This window comes from Centropristis striata, chromosome 7 (genome assembly GCF_030273125.1).
Source record: "Centropristis striata isolate RG_2023a ecotype Rhode Island chromosome 7, C.striata_1.0, whole genome shotgun sequence".
NCBI lineage: Eukaryota > Metazoa > Chordata > Actinopteri > Perciformes > Serranidae > Centropristis > Centropristis striata.
This window is the reverse complement of record NC_081523.1, coordinates 16,605,526-16,619,776: the sequence shown is the minus strand read 5'-3', so window position 1 is coordinate 16,619,776 and position 14,251 is coordinate 16,605,526. Positions and strand designations below refer to the sequence as shown.

At 45.4% G+C, this 14,251-nt stretch overlaps 1 protein-coding gene across 1 annotated transcript in view; it reads right to left on the bottom strand.

Moving 5' to 3' along the window:
• igsf9b (immunoglobulin superfamily, member 9b) overlaps positions 1-14,251 on the bottom strand; it is a 30,187-nt gene that overhangs the window by 3,410 nt on the left and 12,526 nt on the right. The window contains exons 4-19 of the mRNA XM_059337705.1: positions 9,808-9,954; positions 8,056-8,207; positions 7,756-7,873; positions 7,231-7,372; positions 6,482-6,627; positions 6,232-6,374; positions 5,983-6,123; positions 5,781-5,897; positions 5,536-5,686; positions 5,079-5,190; positions 4,791-4,966; positions 4,439-4,677; positions 4,152-4,236; positions 3,837-4,007; positions 3,627-3,663; positions 12-3,344 (exon numbers count right to left, since the gene is read on the bottom strand). Coding sequence (XP_059193688.1) covers positions 12-3,344; positions 3,627-3,663; positions 3,837-4,007; positions 4,152-4,236; positions 4,439-4,677; positions 4,791-4,966; positions 5,079-5,190; positions 5,536-5,686; positions 5,781-5,897; positions 5,983-6,123; positions 6,232-6,374; positions 6,482-6,627; positions 7,231-7,372; positions 7,756-7,873; positions 8,056-8,207; positions 9,808-9,954 — 5,410 coding nt within the window. The remainder of the gene's footprint in view (positions 1-11; positions 3,345-3,626; positions 3,664-3,836; positions 4,008-4,151; positions 4,237-4,438; positions 4,678-4,790; positions 4,967-5,078; positions 5,191-5,535; positions 5,687-5,780; positions 5,898-5,982; positions 6,124-6,231; positions 6,375-6,481; positions 6,628-7,230; positions 7,373-7,755; positions 7,874-8,055; positions 8,208-9,807; positions 9,955-14,251) is intronic.

Sequence of the window (14,251 nt, the reverse complement as noted above, 5' to 3'; positions counted from 1 at the left end):
CGGTGTTTCACCTTTTCGCTCTCCTCTCAGGCGGCTCCATCTCGGCTCTGTGCCGCTCGCTTTCCTCTGTGGTTTCTGGGGAGCTGAGCAGCGTTGGAGTGATGGACAGGGACTGTCGGAAGAGACCGGCGCTACCTCTACCACTGCTCTGACTGGCATAACTGGCCCTCCCTCCCTCCCTGGTCTCTCTCACCTCTGTCTCCCCTCCCCTCCTCATCATCCTGTCTGGCTGTCTGTAGCTTTCTGCCTCTCTAGGTGGAAAAGGGGAGTAGCAAGGTGAGGGCCAGCTGATGCCTCTGGGCAGGTAGGACCTCGGAGGGCCCCTGCAGGGCTCCATGGGCCTCATGCTTTCCGCTCTGGATCCTGGCCAGTGTTGGTACTGGGGGACAGGGATGGAAGAGGGCATGGGGACATATTTATGCGGGGCAGATCTCATGGTATCTTGATAAGAGGGAGACCATCTGGAGGACTCTGGGAAAACGGTGGCTTGCCGTCGTGGATCGGAGGGTTCCAGCATCGGGGACATTGAGGCTTGTCTGGGTGGGTACATGGAAGGAGTGAGGTAGGAAGGACTAGCTAAAGGTCTGTGTGCGTGGTGAGGCCTCTCTAAGCTCCCCATGCTGGGGCGTCTGAATGGGACATACTCCCTCCAGGAGGGGCCTGGCCTGGGAAAGGAAGGCGGACTGCGACCCAAACTATAGGACTTAACCCTGACATCCGGGTTAGGGAACTCATCCCAGTAACATCTCTCAGAAATATATGTCCTCGGGTTCTCAAAGTGCTCCCACCTCTGCGATCCTAAACTAATGGATTTCTTTAGGAAAGGACGAGGCGGTCCCATACCTGAGAGCGTCCTACAAGGGCCTATGCTTAAGGACTTCTTTAGAAATGGCACAGGGGCTTGACATATTCGTGATGCAATGTTATTAGTCCTGCTGCCCTGAGAAGCTTGTCTTTGGGATTGCTCTGATAAAGACTCACTACTGTCTACAAAACTCTGCGAGTGTCTCGACACTATATCTGCCATTCCTCTTGCTGCACTGAACAAGGTTTGAGCTGAACGGGATCCGAGTCTGGATTCAGGTCCGTCTGTACTTTTGTTCCCGACTCGAATTTGTGTTTTCTCATTATAGAGCTGCTTGCTAGTTTTTTCTGGACCAGGTGACGAAGGTCTGGTGTCATCTGGAAATCTTACTCTATGTGTAGAATCTCTAGCTTCCACATGGCGTTTAGGGCCTTGTTCTTTACCAGCATGAAAGCTGGCCTCTGCAGCACCAGCAGAACGGTGGTCCTGAACATGAACCTCCCAGTTTGTAGGAACGACATCAGGCTTAGCTCCCGGGGATTTTTCCGGCTTTGATTCTGAACTTTGTCCAGCAGTGTTTGTGACCGTAGCCTCTTCCACGGGCTCGTCCACGCTCATTTCAATGAAACCTGGAAGGCTCAGGTATTCAAGAATTGCACTTGTCTGCAGTGGGGACATTTGGGGAGATGGAGCTGCAGGCTTTGCCTTGAAGGACCCTGACATCCCGGGGACAGAAAACTGGGATTGGTCACTCTCGACCTCTTCTACAAGTGTCAGTGTTGAAATAGGGCTAGGACTATCAGAGAAGAGACATTTGTCACTTCTCCTGGAGCGCGTCCGCACTCCCTCTCTTTCCAACTCAGAGTAAAACCCCGAACTTCGTCGGCCGTCCCGAGCCTGAGTGTCTTTTTCTTTGGCCTTTGCCCCTACTTCATGGTGCTCATAGGGTAAGGTAGCATAACTTGAGGGACTGGGATCCCTTGTGGATGTGTAGCATTTTGCAGCTCTCTCAGGTTGATCATATGATGGAGAAGTTGAACTTCCAGGCCTCTCTCTGTCAACTAAAGGACCTCTGGCAGACGAATCCCAGGGCTGAGTGCCTGCATAAGCGTACGAATGTCTGGCTCTTGAAGCAGCGCCTCCATCCTGTGTCTGTTCCCTTGAGTCTTGATCTGTCCCTCTTGGAGGACTCAGTGATCTGGCTCTCTCTGGTGTTTCCAGACACAGGACAGGAGGACTTTCTACAGAGACGTCAGGGGAGAGCATGGGGAGGGAGGTGTTCTGGGTAACCGGAGAGCGTGATGAATCAACAGCTAAAGAGTCCTCTGTGGTTTCCCTACATGTGCGAGCATGGTGTGATCTTGGCGATGTGGTCTGCCGAGGGCTCTGTGCAGGCATGAGGCTGGTGATAGATGTAACAGGGCTAATGTCCCACTGTATGCGAGACGAAGGGAGCCGGTCCATGGGACTGCTGGTGTTCCCAAAGTAGCACGCCCTCCTATAGTCAGACACCCGACTCGTCTGACCTGAGGGCTTGTGTTTCTGTCTGATGGTAACATCTTGTGGCTTCCAAATAGGGTCTTCTTCTGACTTGGGTGACCCTCTTTGAGGGCTTTTTGTCTTATTAGACTGTTGCTCTTCTCTAACACGACCTCGACTTCTTTGATCGACTGTGTAGCTCTGCAGCTCCCTCTCCATTTCTTCCCTCTCCTTTGCCAGTTGGGCACATTTGTTAATACTATCTCTCTCCAGCTCACTGTCAAGTTGTGAGACCATGGTGCTGTTATCAGTCAGCTGACTCTCCATAGGTCGGTAGCCTGAATGGTGCGGTCTGTCTTCGTCTTTATCTAGCAGCTTAGCTCTCCTCCCCAAACTCTGGAACAGATCTTCAGTGTTGCCCGGCATGCGATACCTCCTGAGAGAATCACTGGGTTTTTTCTCGCTGTTGTCTGAATAGAAGCTGGCTCTTTCCAACAGAGCCTCTGAGCCTTGTTCGTCGTCGGAATAAAAGCAGCCGTGACGGGAGAAGTTTCTGGCCATGGCTCGTACTCTTCCAGGAGAGGAAGGAGGTCTGCTAAGCTCTGGGACGTCCACAGTCAGAGGGGAATCCTTCCTCTCATCCTTTTCTGAGCTCAAGATACTCGACTTTGGGGAGTCCCTGAACGATGTCCTGTTGCTTCCTGAGCCACTCGCCCCACCATTAATTTGCAGGACCTCCTTCCTCACGTTTTTCCTATTGGAGGGACTGCAGCGCTCTTGCAGTGGTTGGACAATGAATCGTCCATCTGGGCCTCTGGAGATGGACTCCAGGGCCGCCGGTGAGGCCTGAGAGCCCAGGTGGCTCTCAAAGAGTGTGTAATGTGGTGGTGGAGACGAGTTGGACAGGAGTTGTTTCCGCTGGTCGTGGTACTCCCCACGGCTGCCTTTATCAAAGGATGACCGGTCGGACTGTGAGGAGTTGGAGTTGGGGAAGAAGGGAAGCGGTGGGCACAGCTTCAGCTTTAGGACGCTGTCTGGGCTGCGAGGAGGTGTGCGAGAGCTGAGAAAGACAAAGCAGAAAAAAAATCTTAAAAACAACCTCATTGTACCGCAGATGGTCCGACAGAAGGTGTAATTTGTAACTTTCTGCACATTCATAACACAAAAGGATGACAGAGATTGCAATGACGTGTTTGTAGAGTAGTTTCATTTCACTGTTGGTATGTAGTCAAAATATCAGCAAATGTAAATTTACTCAAGTTACAAAGTGGCATGGACTGTTCAAATCAAAATGGAACAAAAATGTTACAAAATATACAGCTGTTGTGGTAAGGTCACTTACTCTGGAGATGAGCTCTTCTGGAGGGCAGCTGGGAGATCTAAGAAAAGTTGAAAAAAGCAATAACATGTCAGCACAGTTGAAATTGTCCAATCATGACATAATGTGTTCAACACAAACTTGAAAATCAACAATTGCACTTTCTGCACACTAACTGAGTTGACAACAGTTAAATCATTCAGAGAAAACATGATCTTTAAATCCGTGTTTTACCTTGTCTTCTCTTTCTGCGCCGACGCTGTCTCCTCTGACTCATGTAGCACGCTGTCACCAGCGAGAGGATGATGGCCACAAACAGGAAGCACACTCCCCCTAACACACCAGCCAACAGAGGCTCAGGGATGAACTCCAGGAAACTTGGTCGCACGGGGTAAATCTCCATCCCTATAATCACACCAGAGTCAATAAAGATGGTCAAAAATTAAATTGATCAATGCCAATATTGTAAATATTCAGTGATAAACATATGGCAGAATCTTGACACAATATGCATGTAATGCTCATTATAATCTATACAAAGCCACATACCTGTGGTGGATACATTGACAGACTCGCTCGGTTCACTGAGAAGTTTGTTGCTGCGAGACATGAGTCTCAGATCATAACTGGAGTCCTGAGAGAAAGACAGATGCGGTGATTAATTAAATATAGACTAGCATGCTTGTAAAACAGTTTGATGCAACAGAATTTTTGACAAAAAAGCTATTTGATCAACATGCAACTAGGTTGTGAAGACAAGAAACCCAGAGGCTGTAATGACTTCTAATCTGTGGAAATGACAGATGCCAAGAGAGAAGATATTAACTCATCATTACCCTTAGCAGGCCTTGTACAATTAGTTCACTCTGATTGGCACTGATGTTGCTGCTGAGGATGACCCACTGGCCCTGATCCCTGCGGGCCTGCAGCACATAACCTGTCAGCGGAGAGGACGGAGCCTCAGGAGGCGACCACTGGAGGAGAACACCTTGGTCTGTCTGATTGGCCGACAGGAATATTGGAGGATCCAGGATTGGGAGAGAGGTGACAGTTGTAGGTGCTTCTGTTGGCACAGCTGATAAGAAGACCCCATATAAGCTCAAACTTATATAAGCTTACAGTACAGCAAAACAGCATTAGAAAGAGTGAGGAAAACTCTACACAGAATATAAGTTAACTTGTACAAACCTTGTGTTCGCACAGTAACAATTTCACTGAAAGGTCCAGAGCCGAGTTTATTCTGAGGTAGGACACTGAACTGATAGCCGGTGCCAGCAAGTAGCCCAGTCACCAGCAGGTAGTTTTTGGAAGTCGGCACAGGCAAAGAGGCCCATTCATGTTTCCCTCTGGATGCTTGCTTAACCCTGGAAGAAAAAAGAAAAAAAACAGCCAAAATGAAAACGGAGCATAAAACAGCCAGGATTGTTGTTGACAGCCGAGAACTGCATCATGCGGTATGATTTGTATGTTACTGACCATACAGTGAACTTCTGGGTGTATCCACCATCAAAACCAGGCACCCAGGACACGTTGGCCTGGTTCATCTCTGCGATGACCGTTACTGAGGACACAACGTGAGGACTGGTACCTAAGGGACAGAAAAACACTTCTATAAGTTTGAACAGTCAACAATACACATGAGAAAACACAGGTTATGTGTCATATATTATCATATTAGTTTGCAGAAAACAAAAGTATGATCATTTGTGTGATTTAGTTGCAATAAATTGACCAAGAGTATGCCAAAATAACTACATTGTGATGCCAATTTGTAAGAAAGTCTGAATTCATACAAGACGACAAGCAAACAACTTTTAAAATGTTTGTTTTCTGAATGGATTTCAATTCGATCATGGCTATGCCATGCAGGAGAATCACAACACTGACAGACTTATTGTTTGGTGTGAACACACCATAAAGACGGACCACTCACCCAGCACCATGACCACAGTGCCTGCACTGACAGTCGCTACACGATTAGTGGCCAAACACTCCCAGCCCCCATGGTGGTCTTTACTGAGCGGCTGCAGCAGGAGGGAGCCATTTGCCAACACAATGTACAGCGAGCGAGGAGTAGGGCCAATCTGTGAGGAAGCACAGCAAAAGGTTAAAATCAGAAATGAAAAGGGACATGTGCGTGCAGCATCTCTTTCTATCAGCGAGGAAAATCTCCTTTACCTTGCTCCACGTTATGTTTGGAGCAGGATCTCCGATGGCTTCACAGGGGATCATCAAGTCTCTGCCCACCTCCTGGAGATACTCGCGCCGGGGACTCACTGAGAACGTTGGCGGGTCCTGAAGGAGAAAGAGAGAGCTTTTACTTCTGCCATGTATAACTGTGATTTTTCTCTGTAACTAAAGACGAGAAAACCAGCCTCACCTGCAAAATGACCTTAGTGGGTTCAGACTTTCCCATGGTGCCATAACTGTTATAGGCCGTACATGTGTACATGCCTACAGCGTTGTCATTGGCTGATGCTATGAAAACAGAGCCCTCTGAGTTTACCATCCAACCTGGGAACTGGACGGGTCAAAGAAAGGAAAAAAATTAACCACAGGGATTTACGAGGCATGTGTGCAGTTTGTTTCTTCTCAGTGACACGTTGTCTTTCTATGCTGTGCGGCTTACATTGTCAAGATTCAAATCGTTCCCATCTTTGGTCCAGTTGACGTACAGCACAGGGGGATCAGCCTGAATAGGACAGGTAATGACACCCTCCATGCCCGCAGGCAAGTATGTTTCTCGGGACATTCGGACAACACGTGCAGGATCTGAGAGGAGGAAAAGGAACGGATCACTAAAAGTAGCTCAAGGGGTTCTAATTAAGGCCTTACAGAACCACAAAGATGTTGCCTCTTATAGCAGAATAAACCCTTACGTTTCACTTTCAGGTGTGCAGAGGCTGAGGGCGGGGTGAGCAGCCCATTAGTTGGGATACAGGTGTAGTTGCCAGCATCCTCCGGGATGAGATTAGGTATAAGAAGTGTTCCATCCACCAAAACCTTCACTCTGGACTTTAGAGATCTAAAAAAAAAAGATACAAAACATGGTGCAATTTAAGAAGTGATCAAATTGACATTGTAATAAAAATACAAAGTGATTAAAGAGGTTATTTATCAGAGCATGGAAAAAAAAATTCCCAAAACTCTCAACAGTAATCTTCTTTGTCTTAGCGTGCGGATGACCACACGAAACAATAGCCTTATAAATAATCTAATTAGAACTGATTGTATTAGCAGCAGGCTTCTTTAAATATTCTTCTCGGTATTGCACTAAAGTTAATGAGGCTTACGACTGAACGATTAATCTAATTGAAATTGTTATCACAGTGTAATAGAACGCAACTGCGCGCTGAAAGCAGGCAGGTGTTGATGATCGGAACAGAGAACATATGGCATAATTGCAATCATGTGACTATTATGACCCCTAAAATACAGATAAATCTATATACTGCACACTGGAAATATAGTAATGTGACTACATAAGAGGATAAGATGAACCTGCACACAGCAGGTATCAAGAAAAAACTGAAACTCATAAGAATATGAGTACAAAATGAAGAAAAGAAAGTTTTCCCATAACCAAGTTGGCTAGGTGTGGATATTGGATGATAAAACATGTACTCACTCAATATGGTAAACATTCTGTCCTTGTTTCAGCCACTCATAGGTAAGATTAGAAGGATAGGCGTCAGCTTGACACTGCAGAATTGCATCCTGGGACATATTGAGAGTGGTGTCCTCTGGGGAGATGAGGATGATTGGAGGCCCTTTTGACAAAAACATAACACAACCTAATGTCAATATTGTGTTTATTAGTGCTGCAATCAGTCATGACCTGGAATAAAGAGATCAGTGTTGGTCAGCCTTATGTTAAAGATATAGCAAGGGATGACCTGTAGGTGGCAGTATATACTCGTATTATTATTACCAACCTGTTCACTGGGTTTGTGGTTGCACAGACAAATTCATAAAGCTTTTAAGGAGAACAGTTTACAATAATAAAATGGATTTTAAGATAGAGCTTTTGTCCCAGATATTATTTTCAAAAACCCTAATTCTGTGTCTTATTCTGCACATCACAGCATATTCTGCACATTAGGCAAACAGGATTCAATATTTCTGTCCAGATGATTGACAGTTCAGTACTGACCTTTGACCTGCAGCTGCGTTGAGTGGGTCAGGTTCCCCTCTGTGTTGGACACGTGACATTTGTAGACTCCTGAAATATTTCTTGTGACGGAGGCCAAAGACAAGGTACCATTGAGTACCTAAAAGAGGATCAAAGAAAAAGAGAAAGAGAAAAGTCAGAGGAAGATCATGAGGCTGTCATGGAGAGGACAACAAAGCAGTTTGCTTCAAAGGAACATCAAAGCTAGAACTCCTACAGAAAATGCTAATTATAAAGTATTTAATTAAAGTACTACAAATGCCATCTGTTAATCCACCTCACTTTTATTTTTTCATGTTTTTCAATTCGGCTCTCATCTTTATGCCAGACAACAGTTGGTCGAGGGTTGCCATGGGCTCCACAGCTGAGAGTCAGTGAGTCTCCGAGCAGAACCTCCACGAAAGTTGGTGGTGTCTTGATAAACTTAGGTGGAGCTAGAACAAAGAAGCACAGATTAAAAATTTATTTCTATTTACATAATCAAATGGGACAAAGAAGACAATCAGAACACTGATTTTGAACACTAAATGCAGACATCAACAATCGATTACAGCATCATCAAGGTGGTTGACTTAACAAATTACATCGATTTGTTGTGGCTTACAGCTACCATCTGGAGTTTTTGGTTTGATGCTTAGGGAATATGGTTTATCTAGATGATCCCTTGACCTTGTGGGTAGTTTTTTGTCCTAGAGGGGAGATGTTGGTGGGTAAACTTGGTCAAATTCTCATATTCCAGCTTCTGAAATGTGAATATTGACAGCAAAGTGAACACTGACTTGCAGACAAAACCAGACATTTGATGGCGTTATTTTGCGCTTTGGGAAACACTCATCAACATTTTTCATTTGGCAGCCTGCATCATCATATTTGGAAAGAGACCCTCTTAATGCTTCCAAATGCAGTGTTTTCAGTACCAAAAATGTAAATGGAGCACAATAACTGAGATAACACTAAACCTCAGCAAATCCCATAAAGACTATCAGGACTGAGAATAGTTTCATGCTTTTATTTTGGCTGTGTTATTAAGGGGAGAATATGGACCTCACACAATTACATGTTCTAGTTTCCCTCCCAATGCTAAAAATATAAGCACTCATTGAATTAAAAAAGGATTTGGATAAAATATGCCATCATCTAGTACGAGCAAGGCTCTGTGTGAACTTTGGTTTGAGGGTTGGCAAAACATATTTTTAGGAAACCTGTATTCTCATGAGACTCCATTCATGCACTGATGTAATACTATTATGTACAAAGGTGTCCAGTGTTCACCTGTAACCTGATGCAACACATGCAGGCCTTTTATTCACTGTAGTACAATCATATCAAATCCCTTCTTCACACTCCTAGTGGAACTTCAAACTCGACTTTGGCATACTAATGTACAGGGGAGGGTACTGTCAAACATTTAAAATAGCGGTACAGATACCTTGACATGTGAACATGGTGTTTTTCCTGCAAGCCTCTACAACGTGTAATTGTAGACAGGCAATCACAGCGTTATTAAATCTTGGTACAAGCATGCTGCATGCTTATTGACGATCGGATTTACTCTTTGTGCATTAAATTCGGAATTGAATTAAAAGGCATTTTTTGATACTCTGTAGTATTGAGGCAATTTGGTCGTGTCCCAGGTGTGTGTGTGTGTGTGTGTGTATGTGTGTGTGTGTGTGTGTGTGTGAGAGAGAGAGAGAGAGAGAGAGAGAGAGACAGAGTGGGAAGAAAGTGGGTTAAAAATACTGATTTAAGCATTTAATCTTAATCTTTAGCCTACACATACACTGTCCTGCTCCTGTTATTCTAACTCCTACACTGCTATGAGCTGAAAACCTGCTAGGTGAAGACACAGACGAGATGAGTGTGCACAGAACGTCACACAGAACGCCTGTATACGTTGCTCTGACACTTTGTCTTGCCAGAGCCTTCGGACTCCCAGCCAGGCTCCATGCTGTGGTTGTTCTAAACAAGGACAGTGCCAGTGATGAGCAGTGAAAGGCTCTGCTCCCGAGTCCCTAAAACCCTGCAGTGCTGCACCTGTGATGGAGAGGAAGGTCCACGTGCCGTTTCGAAAGTCATCTTTTTCGTTGTCCAGGAGCAGGATGCGACATTCGAACCAGCCCTCATCCTCCAGGGTCAGCCGATCAACCAGCAGAGAGGCACCACGGGTCAGAGACACACGGCCTGTGTAGGGGGTTGGGGGGTGAGTTGGGAGGGCAAAGAGGAAGGGGTGAGAGAGAAAGAGAGAGAGAGAGAGAGAGAGTCAGCACACACACACACACACACACACACAGCCAGACAGGCAGAGTCAGCACATGCAGGAAGAGGGCTTACCCTGCAGAGGACACAGGCATCCAGTGTCACAAAGGCCACAGCCAAAGTCATAGACTTTATTCTAACAGTCAAGTCCACGCACAGCGTAAACAATGTTTGTCGCAAATAACCAGCCACATAATTAAGATTTATGAAAATAGGAGAGGTGGCAGGCAAAATATGCAGCTCAGAGAATGAGAAGTCACTGCCCCTGAGTTGAACACATGAATCACTCAAGTAATGATTGTAGCGATATGCAAGATTACAGATGAAGCTGGTGTCCTGTCATTTGGGGTTTGGATGGTGGTGGTGAAGTGGAGAGTTAGGATGAGTTTGCCAGGAATACTTGAAGGCAGCTTCATTAAATCACAAAAATAGAAAGAGTCTGTTTTCTTCTTTTTTGTTTTTGTTGTTTTCAGCAAGTCACCTGTTTTTGTTTATCAGTGAGGGACACTGGGCAGAGATTAACAACACAGAGCACGGCAGATGCACGCTCTTGAACTTGTGTGTGAAAACCCTGAAAAAACACAGATGGATCCATGCACAAGCACACACACACACACACACACACACCCATACCACACTCCCTCTCCTCCTCTCTGTACTTCTTACAACTCCTTGTCAGGCTTTGAAACTTGATCTGCTGGTTGCCTGGTGACTGCAGCCTGGTTTTCAGGGTACTGAAGTTGCCCTTCCCCAACCACCCCCCTTCCTTTTATTCTGTCTCTCAATGAACTCTTTTTTTCCCCCTTCAATCTCAGGGCTTTAAACGACAGGAGGATGCGTGCAGGGGGGAAACACACACGTTGCTCATACCAGGCCCTGGCCAAAGCCGTTTGAAAGTAAACAGGGGAATGTGGAGAAGTTTCCTGCATCTCGTCATACTTGTTTGCAGCTAACAGGTTGCTTGGATGATAGAGGCAATGTCTGTTACATTCAGTCCTCTGTGCAAAGCAGTGAACTACAAAAAAAATCTCTTCATTCCTCATTCGATTCTCCCCCAGTAGACATATTGTATATAAGAGAAGAGAGTTCCTGAATGCCCTGCAACCCTGAAGCGACAATATCATGAGAAATACAATATCCTCACCATTCACACCACTTTCCCTCCAGACGGCAGTGTCTGGAGCAGAGCCTGAAAGCTATGAAATTCACTCAACTCTATACGTGGCCTTAAGACAGGGTGAAACACATACTGAGAGTTAAAGCAGACAACAATGGCTAACAATTAACCCTACATTCCTGACTGGGGCTGTTGCTGTGCTTAATGGTTAGGTTTAATGTTTGACTGACCTCCTAAAAGACAGCCCAGCGTTTGATGGGCGGTGCGCACTTAGAGGCACCATAAAACGAATGCCTTTCATTTCAGTCAGAATCTTTCAAACAACTGGGCAGGGCAATAGAGAGAGAGGAAATGTGCAGGCCGATGATAACAGGTGTGGGGATAACTTTAGGCATTTTTCGTCTTATCTCTCTATGAGGGATCCTCTACAAGCTGCCCATTTCCCGTGCAACCTTTTCCAGTCAGACATGGAATTAGCTGCCACACTGCAGGCTAAGAGGAAAAACACTTTCACGTGTAAAATCACACAAACCCTCTTTAGCATACACCTAATCCTTGTGTGGCTATTTATTATGGGATACTTAAAGATTACTGTGGCTCATAGCATCTCTTGTTATACTTTGTAACATGACTAAAAAAGCAGCCTATGGAAATCCTTCCAACTAACCATGTGCACTGATCATGAGGGTCCAGAAGCACGTGGGTGTGTATACATGTTGATTTTCAAAAATTCGGTGTTCGCCCTGCCCCCTGGGTCTCCACGGGGGGAAGTCTGGTTTCGCTGTCGAACACTTAACCCTTTCCCGTAGCCTCCCTCTTGTCCATCACTACAAAGAGACGGCAGCCCCCCACTCCTCATTCTCTCAGGTTACCATAGTGATGAGACCAAGAAAAGCCCGGGCTGTAGGTTTAGATTTGAATTCAGTTGCTGTAGAAACACGACGGGGCCAAACGTGGTTAGAGGAGGGTTTTGCGCAGGAGGGGGGTGGGTTTCTACTGTCAGAGATTTGAAAAATTACAAGTGGGGTGAAAAACATGTTTGGATTCAGAAAAAAACACTCTTGTGTCACATCCAGCGACACAGGAGGCAGAAGAGGAAGAGTGTGAGAAATGAATGAGAGGCAGAAAAAGAAAGGAGTGTTTTCCTTTCAGCCTGTGGGCAGACAAAAGGCTGACGCTGTGTGACAAATGTTGCTTTATTTAAATTTGAATGTTGCATCTTTGGACTTGAACTGAAATCTCAAATGGCACTCGGCAGGTGCTCTTGCCTACGGATGGTAACAAAAAGACTTTTTTTTTCTCTGACGGCCTGATGCACAGACACAATGCAAAATGTGCCAATAACAACAACACCAATTGAAAAATGATCAGCCATATCAGTAAAATCCCACCCTCAAATCAAAGAGGAACTGAGCGAGAGGTTATGGGGAGGTTACTCGTATTGTGTGCATCGATAATCCTCTGACAGCCTATGAGAGGTCGACCTTTCTGACCTCTGTGCTCCGTAACTCCCCAGCAGACACATTCATCACTCCCCCTGGTTCTACATTAGCACAATGTCCACGAGTCTTCCTCAAGAGACAAACATCATTAGACTCTCTGGTGGACAGGGAGAATGGCTGAAACAATAGCTGCTGCTCCTTTCTCGCGTCCACCCTCCTCTCCTCACTGTTTTTCCTCCAGCAGCTATCACATGACAGCTCCAGTCTACCTTAAAATGAGCCCTTGTTTCCAACAGGTCGAGCCACGGTGCAGCCATGGGTAGAAAATGGAAACGCTAATCCACTAGTGCTGTGTGAACCTCTGAGACGCACCCTCTTCATATCAGGGAGAGTCAGGTTCTCGCCCAGTGGGTGGCAGGTTAGGAATAACTCAGCTTTCAGAACCGTGCCGCTGGCCAGGAGCTGGCCTTGTCTCACGGTTTCTGATCTCCATTTCTTTTCAAAGAGAAGACTGAGGAGGGTTTTTTTTTCTGCAAGTGAAATCACTGCAATGCAACCAAGCTGAGGATACTTTATACCACAAACATTTTTCCACATATTATCTGGTTACATTTAAGATTTATAACACTTTCTTTACATGTAGTGTATTTTCTTAGGTTTGTGGCAACTAAAGCTCCAGGTCAGGGCTTGTATTGTTCTAAAGTAATGAATTCAACATGTGATTTCAGCATTAGAGGTTCCCACTGGTACTTACTGACATGGTATTACATGGGGTATAGAGAATTACATGTGATACAATCGCAAGGGTAACTATGGAGGAAGACAGTTTCCTGTATTCTGTTTGGAGAAGCATCAGCACTGCTTTTCTTTGTCCATCCGTATGTGCATAAGAGAGCCGAGCGGAGGTGCATTGTGGGATGTGTTTTGATTTGAATACAATCATAAGTCTGGGACCGGCCCCCTGCCTCTGACAGCTCACCCCTCCCACTCCCCCAAATTTCTCTCTTCAATCCTCCTGTCTCCCTAATCAGTTTAACCCTCTTATGAATAGCTCTTTGTCGTGAGATAGATTACAGTTAACTCTGTCCCTCTCGCTCTGTCCAGCTCTGTTAACCCCTGCACCAACAAGCACAAACGCAGCTCACGTGCCAAATTTCACTGAATCGGCCACTTGACTTACCACAGGCTTTAGCGCTCGTGCATGATCACAGGACAAAGTATTTTAAAATATGGATTTTGGTCCAGTGAGATTACGAGTTTGTGTGTTTGAACTGTTTTCCAGTGCAATATTTGAGCTTTCTTTCAGGTCAGGAAGAGATATGACTGAGGTTAATAATTCATTTTTGCCTAAAATTTGCTTTTGTTTCATAGGAGTCGCCATCAGAAGAATGCTTAGTGCCCCAAATAAAGCTTCTTATACTAATAAAAATATAGTAAAAAAAATAACGGTTAAAAAAAAACGAAGTTCACTTGTTTTTAAGCAGTCTTACAGCAGTAAATAAAGTCACAGAAGTGAAAACATTAAAATGAATGGCCAGCACAGCGCTGACTCTGATCTCATGCTCCTTTTACGAATCTGGCCAGTGACACACCTACGGCATGAGGTAACAGAGCTTTTGTAATGGCCTGCTGCTCTAAGCCGGGAGGAATTCCCAAGTTGCAG